This window comes from Pelophylax lessonae, assembly GCF_965119305.1.
Source record: "Pelophylax lessonae genome assembly, chromosome: 4".
Taxonomy (NCBI): Eukaryota; Metazoa; Chordata; class Amphibia; order Anura; family Ranidae; genus Pelophylax; species Pelophylax lessonae.
In genome coordinates, this window is record NC_138771.1 from 608434639 (window position 1) to 608459137 (window position 24499).

At 43.2% G+C, this 24499-nt stretch overlaps 1 protein-coding gene across 1 annotated transcript in view; it reads right to left on the bottom strand.

Annotated features, from left to right (window-relative positions):
• Positions 1-243: 243 nt before the first annotated feature.
• Positions 244-24499, bottom strand: part of IL27RA (interleukin 27 receptor subunit alpha) — a 97772-nt gene continuing 73516 nt past the window's right edge. The window contains exons 11-13 of the mRNA XM_082255514.1: positions 23889-24014; positions 20395-20567; positions 244-494 (exon numbers count right to left, since the gene is read on the bottom strand). Of these exons, the coding sequence (XP_082111640.1) occupies positions 336-494; positions 20395-20567; positions 23889-24014 (458 nt within the window). The 3' untranslated portion in view covers positions 244-335. The remainder of the gene's footprint in view (positions 495-20394; positions 20568-23888; positions 24015-24499) is intronic.

The window sequence follows — 24499 nt, forward strand, 5'->3', positions numbered from 1 at the left end:
TGGTCTGGCGAGAGCATCCTTGAGGGTGATGGTGGGGAAACTGCTTCAATTTCTTCCACCTCTGTGATGGGAAAAATCCATTAGTTGTATTTTTGGCATTATTGTGGAGTAGACTTTCGATTTTTTCATTATTAGCACAAACCCATCACTTCCTCAGGGGTCGGCGTGCAGTGCTTCTCATAGCCAGACTTTATATGCTTATACCGGTCTGGCAGGGGGCAAAAGTGAGGGTGATGGGGGGGAAACAGTTCCCAATTCTTCCACCTCTTTGATGGGAGAACTCCATCACTTGTGTTTGTGGTATCATTGTGGAGTAGGTTTCATTTTTTTTAATATTAGCATAAACCCATCACTTCCTCGGGGGTTGGCATGAAGTGTTTCTCGTAGCCGGACGTTATGGGCTTACACTGGTCTGGCAGGGTTGCCGGTGGGGGTGGTGGAGACAAAATTGGTTCCATTTCTTCAACCTCTATAATGGGAGGGTTAGAAGGAATCTATATTGGAAAACAAAAAACAAAGTACAAGACATTACAATGTGCATAATGTCACTCACATCTGCAGTCTCACCTGACTTCCATAGTGACCTGCTTTAGCTACCAGTAGGGGGAGTGTGTCAGGAGATCTTCCTATATTCCCCCCTATTCTTTTTTCTGATTGCTTCCATCTTAGTACAACTCTACATACAGCCTAAAGAGTTTGTTACCCCAGCATTTCATATTCTTGATATGTGCCTGCTGTAACATGTACTTGTTTAAGAAAGCATCCTGTTCTCTTGTTATTGCTTCCTTTTGTGTGAAATCCCTTGTGTTCCTGTCAGTTCCTCTGCTTTTCTATTAAAAACTGACCACACCAAGCAGGACAGCACACCATAGTCAGTTCTCTAGCTATGCTGGGAACTCAGTGTGCTCTCCTCCAGTGATCAGACTTGTCCTGACATGCCACTCCCTGCACAGCCATTCACTGGGAAGATCAGTGTACTTCTGCTAACCCCCCCCCCCCCCCCCCCAGCTCTCAGAGAGAATGTGATCACTTTAAAAAGGGGAAAAAAGGGATTTATAATGTTTTTTTATATGAATACACAAATGTTTTGCCTTTCATTTCAATTTTAAACAGAGTGGGTTATTTTACAAGGTGATCATTTACAATGACTTTAAAACAAAATAACAAGATAAAAAGGAAGAACCTATTAAAAGATAAGCCTTTGCAGCAACATTCGCCTTTAGGGTTACCCACTCCCACAGTACTTCTTTTCTGCCACTAGGTGTCCTCCCTCTGATCCTCAGTTCTTCTTTTCTGCCACTAGAGGTCCTCAATCTGATCAACAGTACTTATTTTCTGCCACTAGATGTTCTCCCGCCACCAGCCTGTGACTGGAGAGTGAAAGGAAAAGCAGCACAGTGATGAGCTCATCTCTCTGTCACTCTGCCCTCTCCTCCTATCAGCATGCTTCATGTTAGCACATGAACTGATTGACTCCTTGTACTGCTTTTTCCTCTCACACTCCAGCTTTGTTTTATAGGGACTGCAGGATGCTGATACCAGGTCAAATTCAGGGACTAACACTGCGTGGCCTTAAAATATACATTCAATGAAGTATTAATGATTACAAAATGGCCATAATTTATGCCTTTTATATCTGCCAGGAGTTCAGAGTGAACACCTTCCTGCCCAGCCCTGCCATCTCTTTAAAAGGGTCTATATGCCTGGCAGAGGGGGTGGGAAGGATTGGCGATCATGTGACTAAGGTAATTGGCTGTCACAGTGGTCACATGATCAGGAGCTGGTCCTGCCAGCCAACAATTTTTAGTGGCTTGCTTCCTTGCTCCAACCAGCATTCTTGCTGGAGCTGTTCTTTTAAAGTCCAACTCCTGCCAAAAAAAAAGCTTTCCCATGCAGTGGGGCTGGGCCCGCACTGCCCGGATTAACTGCTTGTTTTTGTCTAGGGCACATGTGTCAAACACAAGGCCCGCGGGCTGAATCTGGCCCTCCAGGTCATTTCATGTGGCCCTCACACCTCTCCTACAGCTGTAGCACTCCCCTCATCCCCACCACCCCCTGTTTTAGGAGTCGGCAGCAGAGAGGAGGACAGAACAACACCTTCAGATCCTGCACCTCACTGTGCAGCTGTAGCACCCCCTCATCTCCACCTCCTTTGGTCTCAGCATTCAGAAAACTCCATCCCTTCTCTGGTCCTCCTCCAGACCCTGCACTTTCTACTTCCCAGCCCTGCCCCCACTGTGTTGTAAGGAAGGTTGGGGGACCCTTGATTTCTGATGGTGGGGGGCTCTTGGCATCTGATGTAAGGGGTGAGGGGGTGGTGCTCTGGACATCTAGTCTTACTGATGCAACTGGGGAGACCATAATTCTGATGCGGCCCACAATGAAATTGAGTTTGACACCCCTGGTCTAGGGGATTGGAGAACAGAGATATACTCACTTAATCCCCAATTCCACCTCACACAATACCGGCTGTGGCTCCTGAAACCCCCCCCCCCCCCCCCAAACGGGGTCTCATGGTCTTGTGCGGTCACTGTTCCTGTCATTACCCAGAGACCTGCTCCGGACGTGAGGACATCAGGAACAGTCCACAGCCGGATCATGGTGGAGCACCATTTGCAGGTGGAGCGGAGGATCAGGTGAGCATATGTTTTCTCCAATCCCCTAGACTAGGGATTCCCAAACTCCAGCCCTGCAGCTGTTGCAGAACTACAAATCCCATTAGGCATTGTAAAACTCTGACATTCACATACATTCACATACACGATGGCATGATGGGAATTGTAGTTCCTGAACAACTGCAGGGCCATAGTTTGGGAATCCCTGACCTAGACGAAAACAAGCAGTTGACCTGTGTAGTGTGGGCACAGCAAAATTGCATGGGAAAACTTTTCTTTTAAATAAAATAGGTGAAAAAATATAAAATGCAATAACAAATATACATTTCACAGTAGCACACTAATTATAATCACATGCAAACCTCCTGAAAAAATAATTGCCTATAAAGGATATCAATTTGAATGTCCACAAAGAATAAAACTATACTGCAACCTAATGCAAAAAAATAAAGTCCAACTAAATGTGATGAAGAAGGTGTAAAGAACATCCACTACAAGACCAAATATCCTCCACCAAGGTGAGTGCCAATTCCACTCTCATTAGAAAAAAACCTCACCAGATGTAGTTGCCATTCAACTCATGTCTGGCAAAGCTTCCTTTTTGTGTTATATTGAAGAGCCTCTAAAAAACACCAAACTTCATCCAGATAATAAAGAACACCAAACTTCATCCAGATAATACCATCAATCTCCATATGTAGGGATAAAATCCGAGGACAGAGCCTCCAATAGTGCAAAAACACCTTAAGGTAACCGTTTATTAAAAAGAAATGCACTTACATCATAAAACCATCAAAATCGCCTTTACACTGCTCAAAATAAAATTAAAGGAACACTGAAAACACATCAGATCTCAATGAGGAAAAATCTCATGCTGGATATCTATACTGGTATGGACTGGGTAATGTGTTAGGATCTATACTGGTATGGACTGGGTAATGTGTTAGGATCTATACTGGTATGGACTGGGTAATGTGTTAGGATCTATACTGGTATGGACTGGGTAATGTGTTAGGATCTATACTGGTATGGACTGGGTAATGTGTTAGGATCTATACTGGTATGGACTGGGTAATGTGTTAGGATCTATACTGGTATGGACTGGGTAATGTGTTAGGATCTATACTGATATGGACTGGGTAATGTGTTAGGATCTATACTGGTATGGACTGGGTAATGTGTTAGGATATGTACTGGTATGGACTGGGTAATGTGTTAGGATCTATACTGGTATGGACTGGGTAATGTGTTAGGATCTATACTGGTATGGACTGGGTAATGTGTTAGGATCTATACTGGTATGGACTGGGTAATGTGTTAGGATCTATACTGGTATGGACTGGGTAATGTGTTAGGATCTATACTGGTATGGACTGGGTAATGTGTTAGGATCTATACTGGTATGGACTGGGTAATGTGTTAGGATCTATACTGGTATGGACTGGGTAATGTGTTAGGATCTATACTGATATGGACTGGGTAATGTGTTAGGATATGTACTGGTATGGACTGGGTAATGTGTTAGGATCTATACTGGTATGGACTGGGTAATGTGTTAGGATATGTACTGGTATGGACTGGGTAATGTGTTAGGATCTATACTGGTATGGACTGGGTAATGTGTTAGGATCTATACTGGTATGGACTGGGTAATGTGTTAGGATCTATACTGGTATGGACTGGGTAATGTGTTAGGATCTATACTGGTATGGACTGGGTAATGTGTTAGGATCTATACTGGTATGGACTGGGTAATGTGTTAGGATCTATACTGGTATGGACTGGGTAATGTGTTAGGATATGTACTGGTATGGATTGGGTAATGTGTTAGGATCTATACTGGTATGGACTGGGTAATGTGTTAGGATCTATACTGGTATGGACTGGGTAATGTGTTAGGATCTATACTGGTATGGACTGGGTAATGTGTTAGGATCTATACTGGTATGGACTGGGTAATGTGTTAGGATATGTACTGGTATGGATTGGGTAATGTGTTAGGATCTATACTGGTATGGACTGGGTAATGTGTTAGGATCTATACTGGTATGGACTGGGTAATGTGTTAGGATTTATACTGGTATGGACTGGGTAATGTGTTAGGATCTATACTGGTATGGACTGGGTAATGTGTTAGGATCTATACTGGTATGGACTGGGTAATGTGTTAGGATCTATACTGATATGGACTGGGTAATGTGTTAGGATCTATACTGGTATGGACTGGGTAATGTGTTAGGATCTATACTGGTATGGACTGGGTAATGTGTTAGGATCTATACTGGTATGGACTGGGTAATGTGTTAGGATCTATACTGGTATGGACTGGGTAATGTGTTAGGATCTATACTGGTATGGACTGGGTAATGTGTTAGGATCTATACTGGTATGGACTGGGTAATGTGTTAGGATCTATACTGGTATGGACTGGGTAATGTGTTAGGATCTATACTGGTATGGACTGGGTAATGTGTTAGGATCTATACTGGTATGGACTGGGTAATGTGTTAGGATCTATACTGGTATGGACTGGGTAATGTGTTAGGATCTATACTGGTATGGACTGGGTAATGTGTTAGGATCTATACTGGTATGGACTGGGTAATGTGTTAGGATATGTACTGGTATGGATTGGGTAATGTGTTAGGATCTATACTGGTATGGACTGGGTAATGTGTTAGGATCTATACTGGTATGGACTGGGTAATGTGTTAGGATCTATACTGGTATGGACTGGGTAATGTGTTAGGATCTATACTGATATGGACTGGGTAATGTGTTAGGATCTATACTGGTATGGACTGGGTAATGTGTTAGGATCTATACTGGTATGGACTGGGTAATGTGTTAGGATCTATACTGGTATGGACTGGGTAATGTGTTAGGATCTATACTGGTATGGACTGGGTAATGTGTTAGGATCTATACTGGTATGGACTGGGTAATGTGTTAGGATCTATACTGGTATGGACTGGGTAATGTGTTAGGATCTATACTGGTATGGACTGGGTAATGTGTTAGGATCTATACTGGTATGGACTGGGTAATGTGTTAGGATATGTACTGGTATGGATTGGGTAATGTGTTAGGATCTATACTGGTATGGACTGGGTAATGTGTTAGGATCTATACTGGTATGGACTGGGTAATGTGTTAGGATCTATACTGGTATGGACTGGGTAATGTGTTAGGATCTATACTGGTATGGACTGGGTAATGTGTTAGGATATGTACTGGTATGGATTGGGTAATGTGTTAGGATCTATACTGGTATGGACTGGGTAATGTGTTAGGATCTATACTGGTATGGACTGGGTAATGTGTTAGGATTTATACTGGTATGGACTGGGTAATGTGTTAGGATCTATACTGGTATGGACTGGGTAATGTGTTAGGATCTATACTGGTATGGACTGGGTAATGTGTTAGGATCTATACTGATATGGACTGGGTAATGTGTTAGGATCTATACTGGTATGGACTGGGTAATGTGTTAGGATCTATACTGGTATGGACTGGGTAATGTGTTAGGATCTATACTGGTATGGACTGGGTAATGTGTTAGGATCTATACTGGTATGGACTGGGTAATGTGTTAGGATCTATACTGGTATGGATTGGGTAATGTGTTAGGATCTATACTGGTATGGACTGGGTAATGTGTTAGGATCTATACTGGTATGGACTGGGTAATGTGTTAGGATCTATACTGGTATGGACTGGGTAATGTGTTAGGATCTATACTGGTATGGACTGGGTAATGTGTTAGGATCTATACTGGTATGGACTGGGTAATGTGTTAGGATCTATACTGGTATGGACTGGGTAATGTGTTAGGATCTATACTGGTATGGACTGGGTAATGTGTTAGGATATGTACTGGTATGGATTGGGTAATGTGTTAGGATCTATACTGGTATGGACTGGGTAATGTGTTAGGATCTATACTGGTATGGACTGGGTAATGTGTTAGGATCTATACTGGTATGGACTGGGTAATGTGTTAGGATCTATACTGATATGGACTGGGTAATGTGTTAGGATCTATACTGGTATGGACTGGGTAATGTGTTAGGATCTATACTGGTATGGACTGGGTAATGTGTTAGGATCTATACTGGTATGGACTGGGTAATGTGTTAGGATCTATACTGGTATGGACTGGGTAATGTGTTAGGATCTATACTGGTATGGACTGGGTAATGTGTTAGGATCTATACTGGTATGGACTGGGTAATGTGTTAGGATCTATACTGGTATGGACTGGGTAATGTGTTAGGATCTATACTGGTATGGACTGGGTAATGTGTTAGGATCTATACTGGTATGGACTGGGTAATGTGTTAGGATATGTACTGGTATGGATTGGGTAATGTGTTAGGATCTATACTGGTATGGACTGGGTAATGTGTTAGGATCTCTACTGGTATGGACTGGGTAATGTGTTAGGATCTATACTGGTATGGACTGGGTAATGTGTTAGGATCTATACTGATATGGACTGGGTAATGTGTTAGGATCTATACTGGTATGGACTGGGTAATGTGTTAGGATATGTACTGGTATGGACTGGGTAATGTGTTAGGATCTATACTGGTATGGACTGGGTAATGTGTTAGGATCTATACTGGTATGGACTGGGTAATGTGTTAGGATCTATACTGGTATGGACTGGGTAATGTGTTAGGATCTATACTGGTATGGACTGGGTAATGTGTTAGGATCTATACTGGTATGGACTGGGTAATGTGTTAGGATCTATACTGGTATGGACTGGGTAATGTGTTAGGATATGTACTGGTATGGATTGGGTAATGTGTTAGGATCTATACTGGTATGGACTGGGTAATGTGTTAGGATCTATACTGGTATGGACTGGGTAATGTGTTAGGATCTATACTGGTATGGACTGGGTAATGTGTTAGGATCTATACTGGTATGGACTGGGTAATGTGTTAGGATATGTACTGGTATGGATTGGGTAATGTGTTAGGATCTATACTGGTATGGACTGGGTAATGTGTTAGGATCTATACTGGTATGGACTGGGTAATGTGTTAGGATTTATACTGGTATGGACTGGGTAATGTGTTAGGATCTATACTGGTATGGACTGGGTAATGTGTTAGGATCTATACTGGTATGGACTGGGTAATGTGTTAGGATCTATACTGATATGGACTGGGTAATGTGTTAGGATCTATACTGGTATGGACTGGGTAATGTGTTAGGATCTATACTGGTATGGACTGGGTAATGTGTTAGGATCTATACTGGTATGGACTGGGTAATGTGTTAGGATCTATACTGGTATGGACTGGGTAATGTGTTAGGATCTATACTGGTATGGACTGGGTAATGTGTTAGGATCTATACTGGTATGGACTGGGTAATGTGTTAGGATCTATACTGGTATGGACTGGGTAATGTGTTAGGATCTATACTGGTATGGACTGGGTAATGTGTTAGGATCTATACTGGTATGGACTGGGTAATGTGTTAGGATCTATACTGGTATGGACTGGGTAATGTGTTAGGATCTATACTGGTATGGACTGGGTAATGTGTTAGGATATGTACTGGTATGGATTGGGTAATGTGTTAGGATCTATACTGGTATGGACTGGGTAATGTGTTAGGATCTATACTGGTATGGACTGGGTAATGTGTTAGGATCTATACTGATATGGACTGGGTAATGTGTTAGGATCTATACTGGTATGGACTGGGTAATGTGTTAGGATCTATACTGATATGGACTGGGTAATGTGTTAGGATCTATACTGGTATGGACTGGGTAATGTGTTAGGATATGTACTGGTATGGACTGGGTAATGTGTTAGGATCTATACTGGTATGGACTGGGTAATGTGTTAGGATCTATACTGGTATGGACTGGGTAATGTGTTAGGATCTATACTGGTATGGACTGGGTAATGTGTTAGGATCTATACTGGTATGGACTGGGTAATGTGTTAGGATCTATACTGGTATGGACTGGGTAATGTGTTAGGATCTATACTGGTATGGACTGGGTAATGTGTTAGGATATGTACTGGTATGGATTGGGTAATGTGTTAGGATCTATACTGGTATGGACTGGGTAATGTGTTAGGATCTATACTGGTATGGACTGGGTAATGTGTTAGGATCTATACTGGTATGGACTGGGTAATGTGTTAGGATCTATACTGGTATGGACTGGGTAATGTGTTAGGATATGTACTGGTATGGATTGGGTAATGTGTTAGGATCTATACTGGTATGGACTGGGTAATGTGTTAGGATCTATACTGGTATGGACTGGGTAATGTGTTAGGATTTATACTGGTATGGACTGGGTAATGTGTTAGGATCTATACTGGTATGGACTGGGTAATGTGTTAGGATCTATACTGGTATGGACTGGGTAATGTGTTAGGATCTATACTGATATGGACTGGGTAATGTGTTAGGATCTATACTGGTATGGACTGGGTAATGTGTTAGGATCTATACTGGTATGGACTGGGTAATGTGTTAGGATCTATACTGGTATGGACTGGGTAATATGTTAGGATCTATACTGATATGGACTGGGTAATGTGTTAGGATCTATACTGGTATGGACTGGGTAATGTGTTAGGATCTATACTGGTATGGACTGGGTAATGTGTTAGGATCTATACTGGTATGGACTGGGTAATGTGTTAGGATCTATACTGGTATGGACTGGGTAATGTGTTAGGATCTATACTGGTATGGACTGGGTAATGTGTTAGGATCTATACTGATATGGACTGGGTAATGTGTTAGGATCTATACTGGTATGGACTGGGTAATGTGTTAGGATCTATACTGGTATGGACTGGGTAATGTGTTAGGATCTATACTGGTATGGACTGGGTAATGTGTTAGGAATGAAAGGATGCCACATTATTTGATGGAAATGAAAATGATCAACCTACAGAGGGCTGAATTCAAAGACACCCCGAAAATCAAAGTGAAAAAATTATGCAGCAGGCTAGTCCATTTTCTGAAATTTAATTGCAGCAACTCAGTAGTTTGTATGGCCCCACATGCTTGTATGCATGCCTGACGTCAGGGCATGTTCCTAATGAGACCAAGGATGGTGTCCTGGAGTATTTTCTTCGAGATCTGGACCAGGGCATCACTGAGCTCCTGAACAGACTGAGGTGCAACCTGCTGGCATCGGATGGACCGAAACATAATGTCCCAGAGGTCTTCTATTGGATTTAGGTCAGGTGAGCGTGAGAGCCATTCAATGGTATCAATTCCTTCATCCTCCAGGAACTGGCTGCATACTCTCGCCACATGAGGCCGGGTATTGTGGTGCACCAGGAGGAACCCAGGACCCACTGTACCAGCGTAGGGTCTGACAATAGGTCCAAAGATTTCATCCCGATACCTAATAACAGTCAGGGTGCCATTGTGTAGTCTGTAGAGGTCTGTGTGTCCCTCCATGGATATGCCTCCCCAGACCATCACTGACCCACCACCAAACTGGTCATGCTGAATGATGTTACAGGTAGCATAACATTCTCCACGGCTTCTCCAGACCCTTTCATGTCTGTCACATGTGCACAGGCTGAACCTGCTCTCATCTGTGAAAAGCACGGGGCACCAGTGGTAGACCTGCCAATTCTGGTGTTCAATGGCAAATGCCAATCGAGCGCCACAGTGTCCGGCAGTGATCACAGGGCCCACTAGAGGACGTCAGGCCCTCAGGCCACCCTCATGAAGTCTGTTTCTTATTGTTTGGTCAGAGACATCCACACCAGTGGCCTGCTGGAGGTCATTTTGTAGGGCTCTGGCAGGGCTCATCCTGTTCCTCCTTGCACAAAGGAGCAGATACCGGTCCTGCTGATGGGTTAAGGACCTTCTACGGCCCTGTCCAGCTCTCCTAGAGTAACTGCCTGTCTCCTGGAATCTCCTCCATGCTCTTGAGACTGTGCTGGGAGACACAGCAAACTTTCAAGCAACGGTACATATTGATGTGCCATCCTGGAGGAGTTGGACTGCCTGTGCAACCTCTATAGGATCCAGGTATCGGCTCATGCTACCAGTTGTGACACTGACCCTAGCCAAATGCAAAACTAGCGAAAAACAGTCAGAAAAAAAAAAGTCAGTGGACTCCACCTGTAAAGCCATCCCTGTTTTTGGAGGTTGTCTCATTGTTGCCCATCTAATGCACCTGTTGTTAATTTTATTAACACCAAAGCAGCTGAAACTGATTAACAACCCCCTCTGCTACTTAACTGACCAGATCAATGTCCCAGGAGTTTAATTGACATGATACTATTCTCTGATTAAAAAGTGTTCCTTTAAATTTTTTGAGCAGTGTTTATTGAACAATCTCAATCATGCCGGGTGCCACAGTGCTGTGATCTCATCACCCCTTTGGTCGCATGCCCAGGGTCACCGTCTCAGTGTAAGAGTATAGTTGCCGTGTCACCACACATCATCGGGGCGTGGTGTAAGTAAGTGCATTACTTTTAAATGAACGGTTACCTTAAGGTGTTTTACACTATTGGAGGCTCTGTCTCGGATTTTATCCCTACATGTGGAGATTGAGGGTATTATCTGGATGAAGTTTGGTGTCCTTTAGGCTACGTTCACATGTGGGCGTAGCGGATCGCGTGCAGAATCACCGCGATTCTGCCCGCGATCCGAAATCATTGCAAGTCGCGGGACGCCTGTGCAATGCCCGTGATTTGCAATGGCACCCCAAACGCTGTGCGATGTTGCTGCGATTTCCGCCTGCCAAATCGCGGGAACATCGCGCAAACAGAAAAGCGGGACGATACAAAAAGGTACAGGAGCTTCTTTTGTGCGTCATGCATCCTGTGATTCTGTTTGCACGATGTTACCGCGATTCGGCAGGCGAAAAATGTGGCAATATCGCACAGCTCTTGGGGTGACATTGGAAATCATGGGCATCGCACAGGCGTCCCGCGATTTGCAATGATTTCCGGATCGCGGGCAGAATCGCAGTGATTCTGCCCGTGATCCGCTACGCCCACATGTGAACGTAGCCTAAGAGGCTCTTCAATATAACACAAAAAGGAAGCTTTGCCAGACACGAGGGTGAATGGCAACTATATCTGGTGAGCTTTTTTCTTAGGAGAGTGGAATTGGCACTCATCACCTTGGTGGAGGATATTTGGTGTTGTAGTAAACAGGGCTTTTTTTCTCAGAGAATGGGTGCAGGAACTCCTCTCTTTCGAGTCCCCCCTTGACTCCGCCCCTACCCACCTCCGAGCACCATTCATTTGTTCCACCCCTTACCCACCTCCTAGTACCACCCCTTTTAGAGAATACAGTACCAGGTATCATTTTGGGGTGCCAAGTATTTTGTATGGCATTTGTTACAATAGACCCTCCAGCAGCGAGCAACAGTAGATCCCTCCCAGCAATGACTGACCCCCCCCCCCCAGCAACATAAGACCCACCCCTCAGCCACAATAGATTCCCCACGAGCAAGAGAAAACCTCCCTAGCAACAATAGACCCTCTTCCTCCACAAAAATAGATCCCCTGCAGCAACAATAGTTTCCCCAGCATCAATAGACCCTCCAGCACATCTTGCCATTACATACATGTAGTCCTGGAGGTGCCGGAACTGCGTTCCCCCACGTTCCTGCTGAAAAAAAGCCCTGGTAGTGGATGTTATTTACACCTACTTCTTCACATTTATTTTTTGCACTGATTTGTTATATAGTTTTATTCTTTGTGGACATTTAAATTTATATCCTTTATGGACACTTATTTTTATTTTTTTTGCATATGATTATAATTAGTGCGCCACTGTGAAATGTACATTTGTTATTTTTTTACCTATTTTATTTGATTACTTTAAGTAGCGGCACAAACTGCTTTTTCATTCGAAAGCACAGTGCGCACATATATTAAAAATGTTTCTTTGGCCCAGAGTTGGGCTTTAATATAACCAGAATTCAGGAAATTATTCACAATAAAGGGGAACTCCAAACTCCAGCTTTCACACCTGCCAACTGCCTTCCCTTGAAGCCCTTCCAGGTGTTTTTTTTTTTTTTACATTAAATAAATCCTTATACAGTCTATAGTTTTTTAGCTGGTCTGGTGACTTCCTTAGTACATTCTCTTCTTTTGACAGCGGTGGGGGGTATGGTGTTCTTTCAGAACTGAATGGTGCTGACATAATGTGTGTGTGGAATACCGTGAGCCTCGTCTGGGTGATAGCGCACCCTTCTGGGGGGGGGGGGGGGCGTGCGAACAACAGACTAGGCACACAGGAATTGGGTAGAATGACACGAATGTCATTCTACCAGAAGAGGACCACCAGCACTGGACGGAACCCGGGGAGCTGGAGCGTGGAGAGGGTAAGGGTCGGTCTACATCTCTGCAAAGCATTTTGGGTGTGTTGAGTTTTAGGCGCGCTACCATTGAACTCTATGGAACACGTGTTTGGATGAAAGAGCATCAAAGATGCAGCATGCAGGACTTTTTCTTTAAGGCTGGCCATACATGTTATGCAATTTTCCTTTAGGTTTACCAAAAAACATATAATATGAGGTCAAAACTAAACAACTTTCAGTTGTATCAAATTAGGCCACCCTTTGCACTACATAGTTTAACCACTTAAGCCCCGGAAGATTTTACCCCCTTCCTGACCAGGGCCTATTTTGCGATTCGGCACTGCGTGACTATAAGGGACAATTGCGCGGTCGTGCGACGCTGTACCTAAACGAATTTGACGTCCTTTTTTTCCCACAAACAGAGCTTTCTTTTGGTGGTATTTGATCACCTGTGCGATTTTTTGATCATGCGCTATAAACAAAAAAAGAGCGTAAATTTTGCAAAAATAACAATATTTTTCACATTTTTTTATACGAAATTCCCCCAAAAAAATGTAAAAATCAAAATTTTTTAACATTTTAGGCCAATTTGTTTTATGCTACATATGTTTGGTAAAAAGAAAATCGCAAAAAGCGTATTTTGATTGGTTTGCGCAAAAGTTATTGCGTTTACTAACTAAGGGAAAGATTTTTGTAATTTTTGTTGTTTTTTTTTTTAACGAGTAATGGCAGCGATCTGCAATTTTTTTTGCGGGACTGCGACATTGCGGTGGACAGATCGGACCCTTGACTGACATTTTTGACACTTTTGGGGTTACCAGTGACATTACTACAGTAATCAGTGATATAAATATGCACCGTTACTGAAAAAATGACACTGGCAGGGAAGGAGTTAACTTTATTTGAGAAGGAGGGGTTAAGTGTGTCCCTAGGGGCGTGCTTCTAACTGTGATTGGATGTGGCTATGTGTGTAAGAACAGAGATCAACGGTCCTACATAGCAGAACCGTATGATCTCTATTCTTACACAGGGGAGAATGACAGGTGGTTGTGTTTACATTAGCCGCCTGCCTTTCTCCCGCTTTAATGGACAATTGTGAGTGCCCGGCGGACATCGGGTCCGTCGGGCACAAGCGCAGGGGGGTCCGTGAGCGAGTGGGAGCGAGCCTCCAGCGGCGCGCGCTCGCTCCCTAGATCCTCACAGGCTAGCGATGTAGACCTACGTCGCTTTGCCTGTGAGGGGCTGACTGCCGACGTAAATCGGCGTTAGGCAGTCGGCAAGTGGTTAAGGTAAATCTGAAGGAAAATTGTACAAGAAATTTGAACATGTATGGCCAGCCTAACTCACTGCACCTAAAACGCAAAAGAAACACGCAGATGTGAACGGGAGCCTAAGTCCTAAGTGAAAATATATATATATTTTTATTTAAAAGGGAAAGGGTATTGTAAAACTGTAAGAAAAAAAATCTTGGTGTTCCACTAGAAATATGAAACCAGTAACGTTACACAATCTCCGTCCAGTTAATGCCAAAGCCGTTTTCCCCTGCAGAAGGTTTACCTTGGCCTTGGCACATTGTGGCGCTGAAGGGCAAAAAGATTTGTATTCTCCCTAAACAATTAGTCACCGTGACCCCTCCCCCGGCTGGTGAAATTTAAGTCTGCGTTTTGCCGGTCTCATCAGAAGTTGCCGGATGGGACAATGAATCCGATGAATCAGCATTTGATACGGATTTGCAGGGCTGAGCGAAGTGGGTGGTTGGAGGCGAGCGGCCCTTTAATCCTCGTATCCCAGCACAGCCCGCCGGAGCAGCTGAACCGGCAGAATTGGGAACATAAAATCCATGCCACGTTTGTGTGTTTAAGAAAACCACACATTAAACATTAACTCTGCCTGCCAGCGCTGCAATCACTGTGTCAACTGAACGCAGTGCTGTACAAATCCCAGCAGGTGGTGTGAATATTAATGGGGAATTATAGTGTAGGTTCAGTGAGTACACAATGTAAGTTATTATATTAAAGATTCTCACGACAGGATGTGAAATACGTCATATGACCGCCCTCGGGCAGAGAAGTCTAAGGCCTCTTTCACACGGGCGTACCGCCCGACGGAGTCTGTTCTGCTCAGCGGGGGATTGATCCGCTGAACCCCGCTGAGCAGGCGAATGACAGCTCCGTCTCCGCTCTGTGTGCTGAGACGGAGCTGTCTGATCCCCACTGTCCTCTATGGGGAGAACGAAGGAGAACGGACAGCCTGTCCGTTCTCATCTGATCCGATCCTCCAGACGGATGGAAAATAGGGTTTCCATCCGTTCGGATTTCACGTATCGGATCGGAGAGCAGCGGTCATCAGCGGACATGTCTCCGCTGACACCCGCTGCCCCATAGGGATGCATGGAGCATCCGATCATGTCCGTCTGAAAAACTGACAGGTGGATTGGATCGGATCGCCCGTGTGAAAGAGGCCTTACGGTGATGTCATAAGCACAAACGTTCGAGTGGGCTGAGCATTTGTGTTTAAGGGAATGCCGAGGGTACGGAGATAAGGAGAGCAGGTGCTTCTTTTTGGGATCAACGCAGGCTGGTACAATTGACTGCCAAGGGTCCTCCCATGGACTTGACCCAGCCACAAATGGTATTTTTGGGTTGCCTGCAGCCTTGTTCACACCTAAGCATTTTTCAGCTCGTAAAACACTCATCTCTGACGTTTCAAATTCGTATTCATTTCAGTGGCCCCTGTTCACATCTGAGCATTTTGTCGCAAGAAGCAAAACGCCTGAAGCTCAAAAAAGTACATGAGCTTCTTTTTTGGCAGATTACAAGCATTTTTGTTAGATGTCAATGCCTGCCTCCAAACACCTGCTAAAAACGCCTGGAAAAAAAGCCTGAAAAACGCCAAAAGAAAATGCCTGAAAATGATAGACTCCGGTGTGAATGGAGCCCCATGGAAGGGATCCTGCATGGTCTAAAACGTTAGCTTATTTGACTAATGCACTAATAAGGGTAAATGTTGGCTACAGCGTGCTGGTCTCATCGTTTTACTTTTATTGTTGGGTAACTGTCAAAACTTGTCTGTCAGCACCTTAACCACTTTACCTCTGGCCACTGTGCTGCTACTGCGGCACAGTGGCTCGTTATCGTCCAGCGATGTAGACCTACGTCGCTGGACTCCTCCCCCTGTAGGCGGCGCTCGCGCGCTCCCGCTGTTTTCATTCACAGCGGGAGTCGGGCCAGGGGAGGAGCGGCAGCGATCGCCGCCACTCTTCCCCGATCGTTGGGGAATCTAGTTTGGAGATCCGCCCGCCTGTGTAAACAGAGCGGGCGGATCTCTTAAGTGACAGGGAGTGACAGATCGGAGTGTTCAGCATAGGCTCACTAACTCAGTCACCTCCCCCCCCCCCACACGTCAGTAAGCACCAGGCATACATTAACCCCTCCCTCTCCAATAAAATTAACCCCTTCCCTGCCAGTGTCATTTTTACAGTAACAGTGCATATATATAGCACTGATTACTGCAGTAATGTCACTGGTACCCCCAAAAGTGTCAAAAATGTCAGTCAAGGGTCCGATCTGTCCGCCGCAATGTCGCAGCCCCGCAAAAAAAATCGCAGATCGCCGCCATTACTCGTTAAAAAAAAAAACACCAAAAATGACAGAAATCTTTCCCTTAGTTAGTAAACGCAATAACTTTTGCGCAAACCAATCAAAATACGCTTATTGTGATTTTTTTACCAAACATAGGTAGCAGAAAACAAACTGGCCAAAAATTTTAAAAAAATTAGATTTTTACATATTTTTTGGGAGGAATTTCATATAAAAAAATGTTAAAAATATTGTTATTTTTTCAAAATAAACGCTCTTTTTTTGTTTATAGCGCAAAAAGTAAAAATCGCACAGGTGATCAAATACCACCAAAAGAAAGCTCTATTTGTGGTAAAAAAAGGACATAAATTTCGTTTGGGTACGGTGTCGCACGACCGCGCAATTGTCAGTTAAAGTCGCACAGCGCCGAATCGCAAAAAGTGGCCTGGACGTAAGACAGCAAAATCCTCCGGTGGTAAAGTGGTTAAAAAGGAACTTTAGTCCTTGCAATGCTGGCTCCATCCTCCTTATAAGCGTCGCAATCTTTAAAAATCCAGTGAATGCGCAGATGTGCCAAAGGTGTCTGCTCCTCCTTTGGGACCTAGTACATATTTGCACATGCAGGAAAGAAAGGTCCCAAGTGCTTCACACCAACCCAACCCACCAGTTGGTATAGAAAAAGCAGCCTCAGCCTGGTTCCATTGAGGTCACGCCCCTGACGTGTTTCGTCACCACTGACACATTTTTATGCAGGTTTACATCTTTGCACATGCCACGTTTTCCTAAGCATGTGCAGATAACTGAGATCTGGGACCTCCATAACTGCAGCATCTTTGCATGTTCACGTGGAACCCCCTGCATGTGCGCAGATGTGCCACAGGTCTCGGCTGGGTCTTCAAGACCAGACAGGGACCTTTGCCATATTAGCATACGCATGGAAATCGGTGACGCGCATGCACCACGATACACTAGGGGTGTAACATCATTCTTGCCTAGGCATAAAAACAAAGTGCTGAAATGAAAAAAACACCTAAAGGGTTAGTTCACCTTTACAGAAAAAATGAACAGGTGAAAAAGTGAACTAACACCGGATACCCTCCTCACCCCCCAATCCCCGTTATTCTTACCTCCAGGTTTGCTGAGCTGGCAGTAATCCTTGCAACTGGTCCAGCAGTCCAGGGATTTGAAATTCCTGCTTTTCTCCATGTAGCGCTTCTGGGATGGAACAAGATTGATTCACTGTGACAGTGCTGACCAATCAGAATTTAGCTTGTATGTCCCAGAAGCGCTGCATAGAGAAGAGGGAGAATAGCGAGGACTTTAAATCCTTGGACCACTTAAATGGGTTGTGGGGGTGCTGACAGCTCAGTAACTCTGGAGGTAAGTACAGCGGGGACTGGAGGAGGGGTGGAGGGATTTTGGCGTTATTTTACCTTCACAGAAAAAAAATAAAAAGGTGAACTAACCCTTAAAAAAATGAATCTACTTGCGGGGAGTGCAAAAAAAAATAGTTTTTTGGGGATAAGGTCTACTTTAAAGTTAAATTCCAGGCAAATCTACAAAAACAGTTCATTTGCGTGTTTTACTTTTTAGTGTTAGTAAAAACTACTCTGGTTTATAAAAATGTCAAACTTTTTATCTGCATAGAAATGAATTTATAACAAGACTTTGTTACACTGTATTACTCAATGACAAATGCAGGCTAGCTGCATGTGTCATTATACTCTACAGTGCTTGCATTTTGACAGCTGCTCCTGTTATGTAATACACAGGAATTCCAGGCTGTCATTTTGACAGCTGGTAATTGCCAGTAATAGCGGCAGGGGGAACTGTGACAAGAGGGGAGGGACTTGTCCTAAAAACTTTGTGGAAGACATATTTCCAAATGTAAAATAGTGGTTAACAAGCAGTAAAATATCCTTAACCACTTAAGCCCCAGCCCTATTTCGGACACTTTTTGTTTACAAGTTAAAATCAGTATTTTTTCCTAGAAAACTACTTAGAACCCCCAAACATTATATATATTTTTTTAGCAAAGATTCTGGAGAATAAAATGTCGGTCATTGGAATATTTTTTGTCATGCGGTATTTGCGCAGCGGTCTTTAAAACACAATTTTTTTGGAAAAATTACGAAAAATCGCATTTCACTGCATTTAAAAAATACTAAACAATAAAGTTAGCCCATTTTTTGTATAATATGAAAGATGATGTCAAGCCGAGTAAATAGATACCCAACATGTTACGGTTTAAAATTGCGCACACCCGTGGAATGGCGACAAACTACGGTCAATAGAAATCTCAATAGGCGACACTTTAAATTTTTTTAACGGTTACCAGTTTAGAGTTAGAGTGTAGCTCTTTTTTTTTTTAATTATTGCTCACGCTCTGGCGATCGCGGCGATACCTCACATGTGTGGTTTGAACAGTGATTTAATTCGCGACTCGACTTCCGTATACTTTTTTTTTCGTGCGCAAGCTAACGGTGACGGGGGCGCTAAAATTTTTTTTTTTTTTCAGATTTATTTTATTTCTTTTTTTTTTACTTTATTACAGGTTTTTAAAAATAAAAAAAATCTGATCACTTTTATTGCTGTCACATGTAAACATCCCTTGTGACACCAATATGAAGTGACAGGTACTCTTTATGGAGGGATCGAGGGTCTAAAAGACCCTAGACCCCTTCCACTACACTTTCATGTATGCAAAACGCCGAAAACTGCATTTTTGCATACAGTCGTTTTTTAAATCTGCCGCCTTTTGCAGCAGAGTAACCCGGAAGTGACGTCATGGACGCCGCCTCCGGGTTACGTCATCGGAGACCCGATCGAAGCTGCTTCCGGCTTAGGCCGGGAGGCCCGGGCAAAGTCATGGAAGGCGGCGGGAGGGGGGGGACGTCCCCTCCCGCTCACCCGGCTAACGATCGAGCGGCTCCCGAGCAGCATCGGTTGTTACTGACGGAAAGCTGACCGTCGGCTCTAAACCACGGTACCTGGATGGTGCCTCTAGCTAGAGGCATCATCCTGATATAACACCACAAAGTCTACCGATGGCAGTTTGCGGTAAGTGGTTAAAAGTCACTCTGATTTTAAAGAAGTGACGATTTGTCATCTTATTGGACATATAAGGAGTATTAACTTTGCCTAAGCAATAGGCTGAAAAAATATACCTTTTATGTGCATTTAAGATCTCAGGCACTATTACTTCTGCTAATCTCAGCAGATTTGGAGTGATAATTGATAATCCCACTACTGTGGTGCTCACTGATCTCCTTGTTTCTTGCTTTTACCAAGATGGCTGCCACCATACAGGGACACGGTGCCAAACAAGGCATGGTAAATCAGTAATGGGGAAAAAATCAGCTGCAGGGAGACCATAGGCAATACTAGCGACTAGTCTGATCCTTAGTCCTCTTTTGCCTTTTTGGGTACACCCTTCCAGGGGTTAGTTCCTCTTTAAACCAAGCCCTCACTAACCTCTGTGTCTACAGGCACTGTGAAGCAGTTTATCATAAAGATCACTACAGAGTCTCTAAATTGGAGTTTCATTGGGTTTTTAACAGCTTACAAAAACTTCTGTGTGTTTACATTAGAGGGCTGGCAGGCCTGTCAAGATTCTCCGTAGGAAGTAATGGGGAGTCTGGATATCAGTGCCTCTGTTGTGAATGCTGGAGATGGATTTCTCCATAATTCCCACAGCTGCAGAGGCGAATGAAGGCTTGATTTAAAGACCTGCACTTTTTTTTTTTTTTGGGTGACTTTGTATACTTGTATTACTTTTTCATTGAAACAGCAATTGAAATAGCCTGTATGCTTTTAGAAAAACTTACGATAAATTCTAGAAAAACATACAATGGGGTTACTATACCTGCTGTGGTTCCAAAAACTTAGTGCTGACGGTGGCACCAATAAATTTATTCTCTGGCTTTGGGATCTTTGGCCACACAGCCAGAAGGAAGGGATGTATGAAGATAGCCACTGCAAGAATACCTACGCAGATCAGAGACACTGAGATCAAAGCCAGTGGATGAATTCGCTCTCCTGAGATATCAGAGACAAAAAGGATACAATAGGAAACCATGAAGCCATTTGATGAAATACAAAAGGGACAATGAACCAAACAGTTACAGTATATCTGAAGACAATTTAAATTTAATTTTGATACAGTAGGGTGTGGTTACAATCCTTACCAAAATTTGTCATGTTGGTCTCATTGGGGAAATTTCCCTTCACTTCCTGCCTTGTAGATACAACTGGAAGTAAAGGGAAATCTATCCAAAGTGAGGGAAATACCCTTGTATACAGAATTCTTTTCACAGTGTCCCTGCTGGGAAGATTTACACTTTGTAAGTGTCCCAGTGATCATTGGCACAGGGCTGCAAGTGACTGGAAATCCAGGGGACACCTGTTCTGGTAAAAACTAACCACTTGAAGACCAAGCTATTTCTGGCACTTTTTGTTTAAAAGTTTAAATCTGTATTTTTTGCTAGAAAATTACTTATATCCCCCAAACCCCCAAACATTATATGTATTTTTTAGCAGAGTCCCTAAGGAATAAAATGGCGATCGTTTCAATTTTCTATGTCACACGCTATTTGGGCAGCGGTTTTTCAAACGCAACTTTTTTGGAAAAAAATTCACTTTAACCACTCAAGCCCCAGCCCTATTTCGGACACTTTTTGTTTACAAGTTTAAACCATTTTTTTTTCCTAGAAAAGTACTTAGAACCCCAAACATTATATATATATATATATTTTTTTAGCAAAGACTCTGGAGAATAAAATGTCGGTCATTGCAATATTTTTTGTCACGCGGTATTTGCGCAGCGGTCTTTAAAACGCCATTTTTTTGGAAAAATATTGAAAAATCACATTTCACTCCATTTAAAAAATACTAAACAGTAAAGTTAGCCCATTTTTTTTTTATATTGTGAAAGATGATGTCACGCCGAGTAAATAGATACCCAACATGTTACGGTTTAAAATTGCGCCCCCCCCCCCGTGGGATGGCGACAATCTACGGTCAATAGAGATCTTAATAGGCGACGTTTTAAATTTTTTTAACGGTTACCAGTTTAGAGTTAGAGTGTAGCTCTTTTTTTTTAATTATTGGCCACGCTCTGGCGATCGCGGCGATACCTCACATGTGTGGTTTGAACAGCGATTTCATATGCGGCTCGACTTCCGTATACGTTTTTTTTTGTGCGCGAGCTAACGGTGACGGGAGCGGCTAAAATTTATTTATTTTTTTCCTCTTTATTTTATTTTTTTTTTTTTAACTTTGTTACAGGTTTTTAAAAAAAAAAATCTGATCACTTTTATTGCTGTCACAAGCAATGTAAACATCCCTTGTGACACCAATATGCAGTGACAGGTACTCTTTATGGAGGGATCGAGGGTCTAAAAGACCCCAGACCCCTCCACTACACTTCCATGTATGCAAAACGCCAAAAACTGCGTTTTTGCATACAGCCGTTTTTTAAATTTGCCGCCTTTTGCAGCACAGTAACCCGGAAGTGACGTCATGGACGCCGCCTCCGAGTTACTTCATCGGAGACCCAATCTAAGCCATTTCCGGCTTTGGTCGGGATTCCACCCAGCCGGCGGACGTGCCGGCTGGGTGCTCGGGTCTCCCGGTGGGACGGGAGCCCCGAGCAAAGTCACGGAAGGCGGCGGGAGGGGGGGGCGTCCACTCCCGCTCACCCGGGTAACGATCGAGCGGCTCCCGAGCTGCATCTGTCGTTACCGACGGAAAGCCGACCGTTGGCTCTAAACCACAGTACCGGGATGGTGTCTCTAGCTAGAGGCATCATCCTGGTATACTACCGCAAAGTTTGCCGATGTAGGGCTACGTCACTTTGCGGTAAGTGGTTAATGAATTTAAAAAAAAAACATAATATATACCACAATTTTTTTGTAAAATATGGAAGCTGATGCTACACCAAGTAAATAGACTCTCAACTTGTCATGCGTGTGGAATGGCGACAAATTACAGTACTTAAAATCTCCATAGGCAAGGTTTAAAACATTTTTACCTGTTTAGAGTTACAGAGGAGGTCTAGCGCTAGAAATATTGCTCTGTCTCTAACATTCATGGTGAAAGCTCACGTGTGGAGCGAACACCGTTTACATATGCATGCACGACCTACATATGCGTTCACTTCTGCGCGCAAGCAAAGAGGGCTGAGGCTTTTTTTTTACACTGTGCCCTTATTTCTTTTTTTATTAGTTTTATTCCTATCACAAGAAATGTAAACATCCCTTTTAATAGAAATAAGGATGACAGGTCCTCTTTAGAGAGAAATCTGGAGTTACAAAGACCCCAAATCTCTCCTTTACCTTTAAAAGCAAAAAAAAAAAAACATTTTTTGCTCTTTTGCTTAAAAAAATTGATTACTTTCACCATGGACAGGAAGTGACGTCATGACATTCCTCCGGTCCTCCAAAGCCAAAGAGGTGATCAAAGACAATGTGGCTGCATCGTTTCCCGGGCATGCCGGCAAGAACTGTAAGCCCAAGATGCCCCCCTCCCCACTTTTCAATTCTATCAAGTGGCTCAGACCGCTTTCAAGAGAAAGCCAGCCAACGGATGAAAATAAACATACCGGGGTAATGGCTGATAGCTTCAGCCATAACCCCAGTAAACCACTTGCAAACCGGAACGGATTGCAGTCGGCAAGTGGCTAAGAAAGTTACCCTATTATTTCCTGTTGTGCCCTTGCATTGGGCACCGAAAGCAAAAAGTCCAGAAGAGTGTGAGTTTCTAGTTAGACAACCTTCCTAGATAAAAGCACACGTGTGATGCTGAGCCTCCATAAAACCAATAAATAAAAATGGTCGGGAATGCTGAGGTGGAAAGAGCTTGATGGTGCTGGACATTCTGAAACGAGGTGGGCTCTGACTTGCTGTAGACTCTAATGCACACTGTGAAAAGCTCAAAATGTGCAGTGAAATCAGAGTAAGCATTTTCAATACAGGAGAGAGGACCTGTACAACAGTGCAAGACTAAAGATAAGGCTGGAGTTCGACTTTAAGAAATTAGATCTCCCACTATAGTTCATGGCTTTGCCCTCCACATTCTTGGAATTTCTTGTGTCCTTGCCCACCTTGGGTTTCCCACTCCTGTTGCCTTCAGAATAAATAAATGGAAAACCCTGCAGGTAGAGTGGGACCAATAATGGCTGTAGCAAGAGTGCAGATTACCCAACAAACCAACATCTCCTTGAGTGGTGTTATCAGTTATAAATGGACTGAACCTTAAAAAAAAAACTTTTAGAGTAGTCAAAAAAAAACCCCTAAAAAAAGTCTAAAAAGGTAAACAAATATAAGATACAGAACCATTAATTAATTCTTAGATACATACTAGATTTAGTCTGAAATGTCTGGCTTGCACTTGGCACTCCTTCTCCCGCTGCTGTGGATGCTGTTATGAAGGTGGTGTACCGTATATGTGGCGACAGTCCTGAGAGGGTGAAATTCCTGCCATATGCTGTACAAAATATATATACAGTATGTTAAAAACATAGGTATTTGAGTCAGAACGCAGACCCAAAAGACATATATGAAAAACAGGTTCAAAAGACTAAAAGACGACATGAAAAGAGAAAGAAAACAAAATATTCCACCAAACAAACATCACAGAACTGAAGCCTAATCTAACATAAAAGACAAATAATCAGTAGCCAAAAAAAAACATATACATGAGGATGGGATAGTCATGGGCACCTAAGTGGTTCAAGCATGCTAACAGTATTGATGGAGGAATCTCCACTGCTGACTATTGTTGCAATCACTGTTCCACTAATAATTTTACACACGGCTCAGACAATTTTTTTTTTTTTTTGTCAAGCCAAGTGGTGCTTGTAGGGCCACCCATGACTTGAATTTTGGACAAATCTTATCTCTTCTTGGATATTGTAGGAATGAACAGTAATGGGCACTTCTGTAATGCTTAACCCATGTTTAGATAGTTAG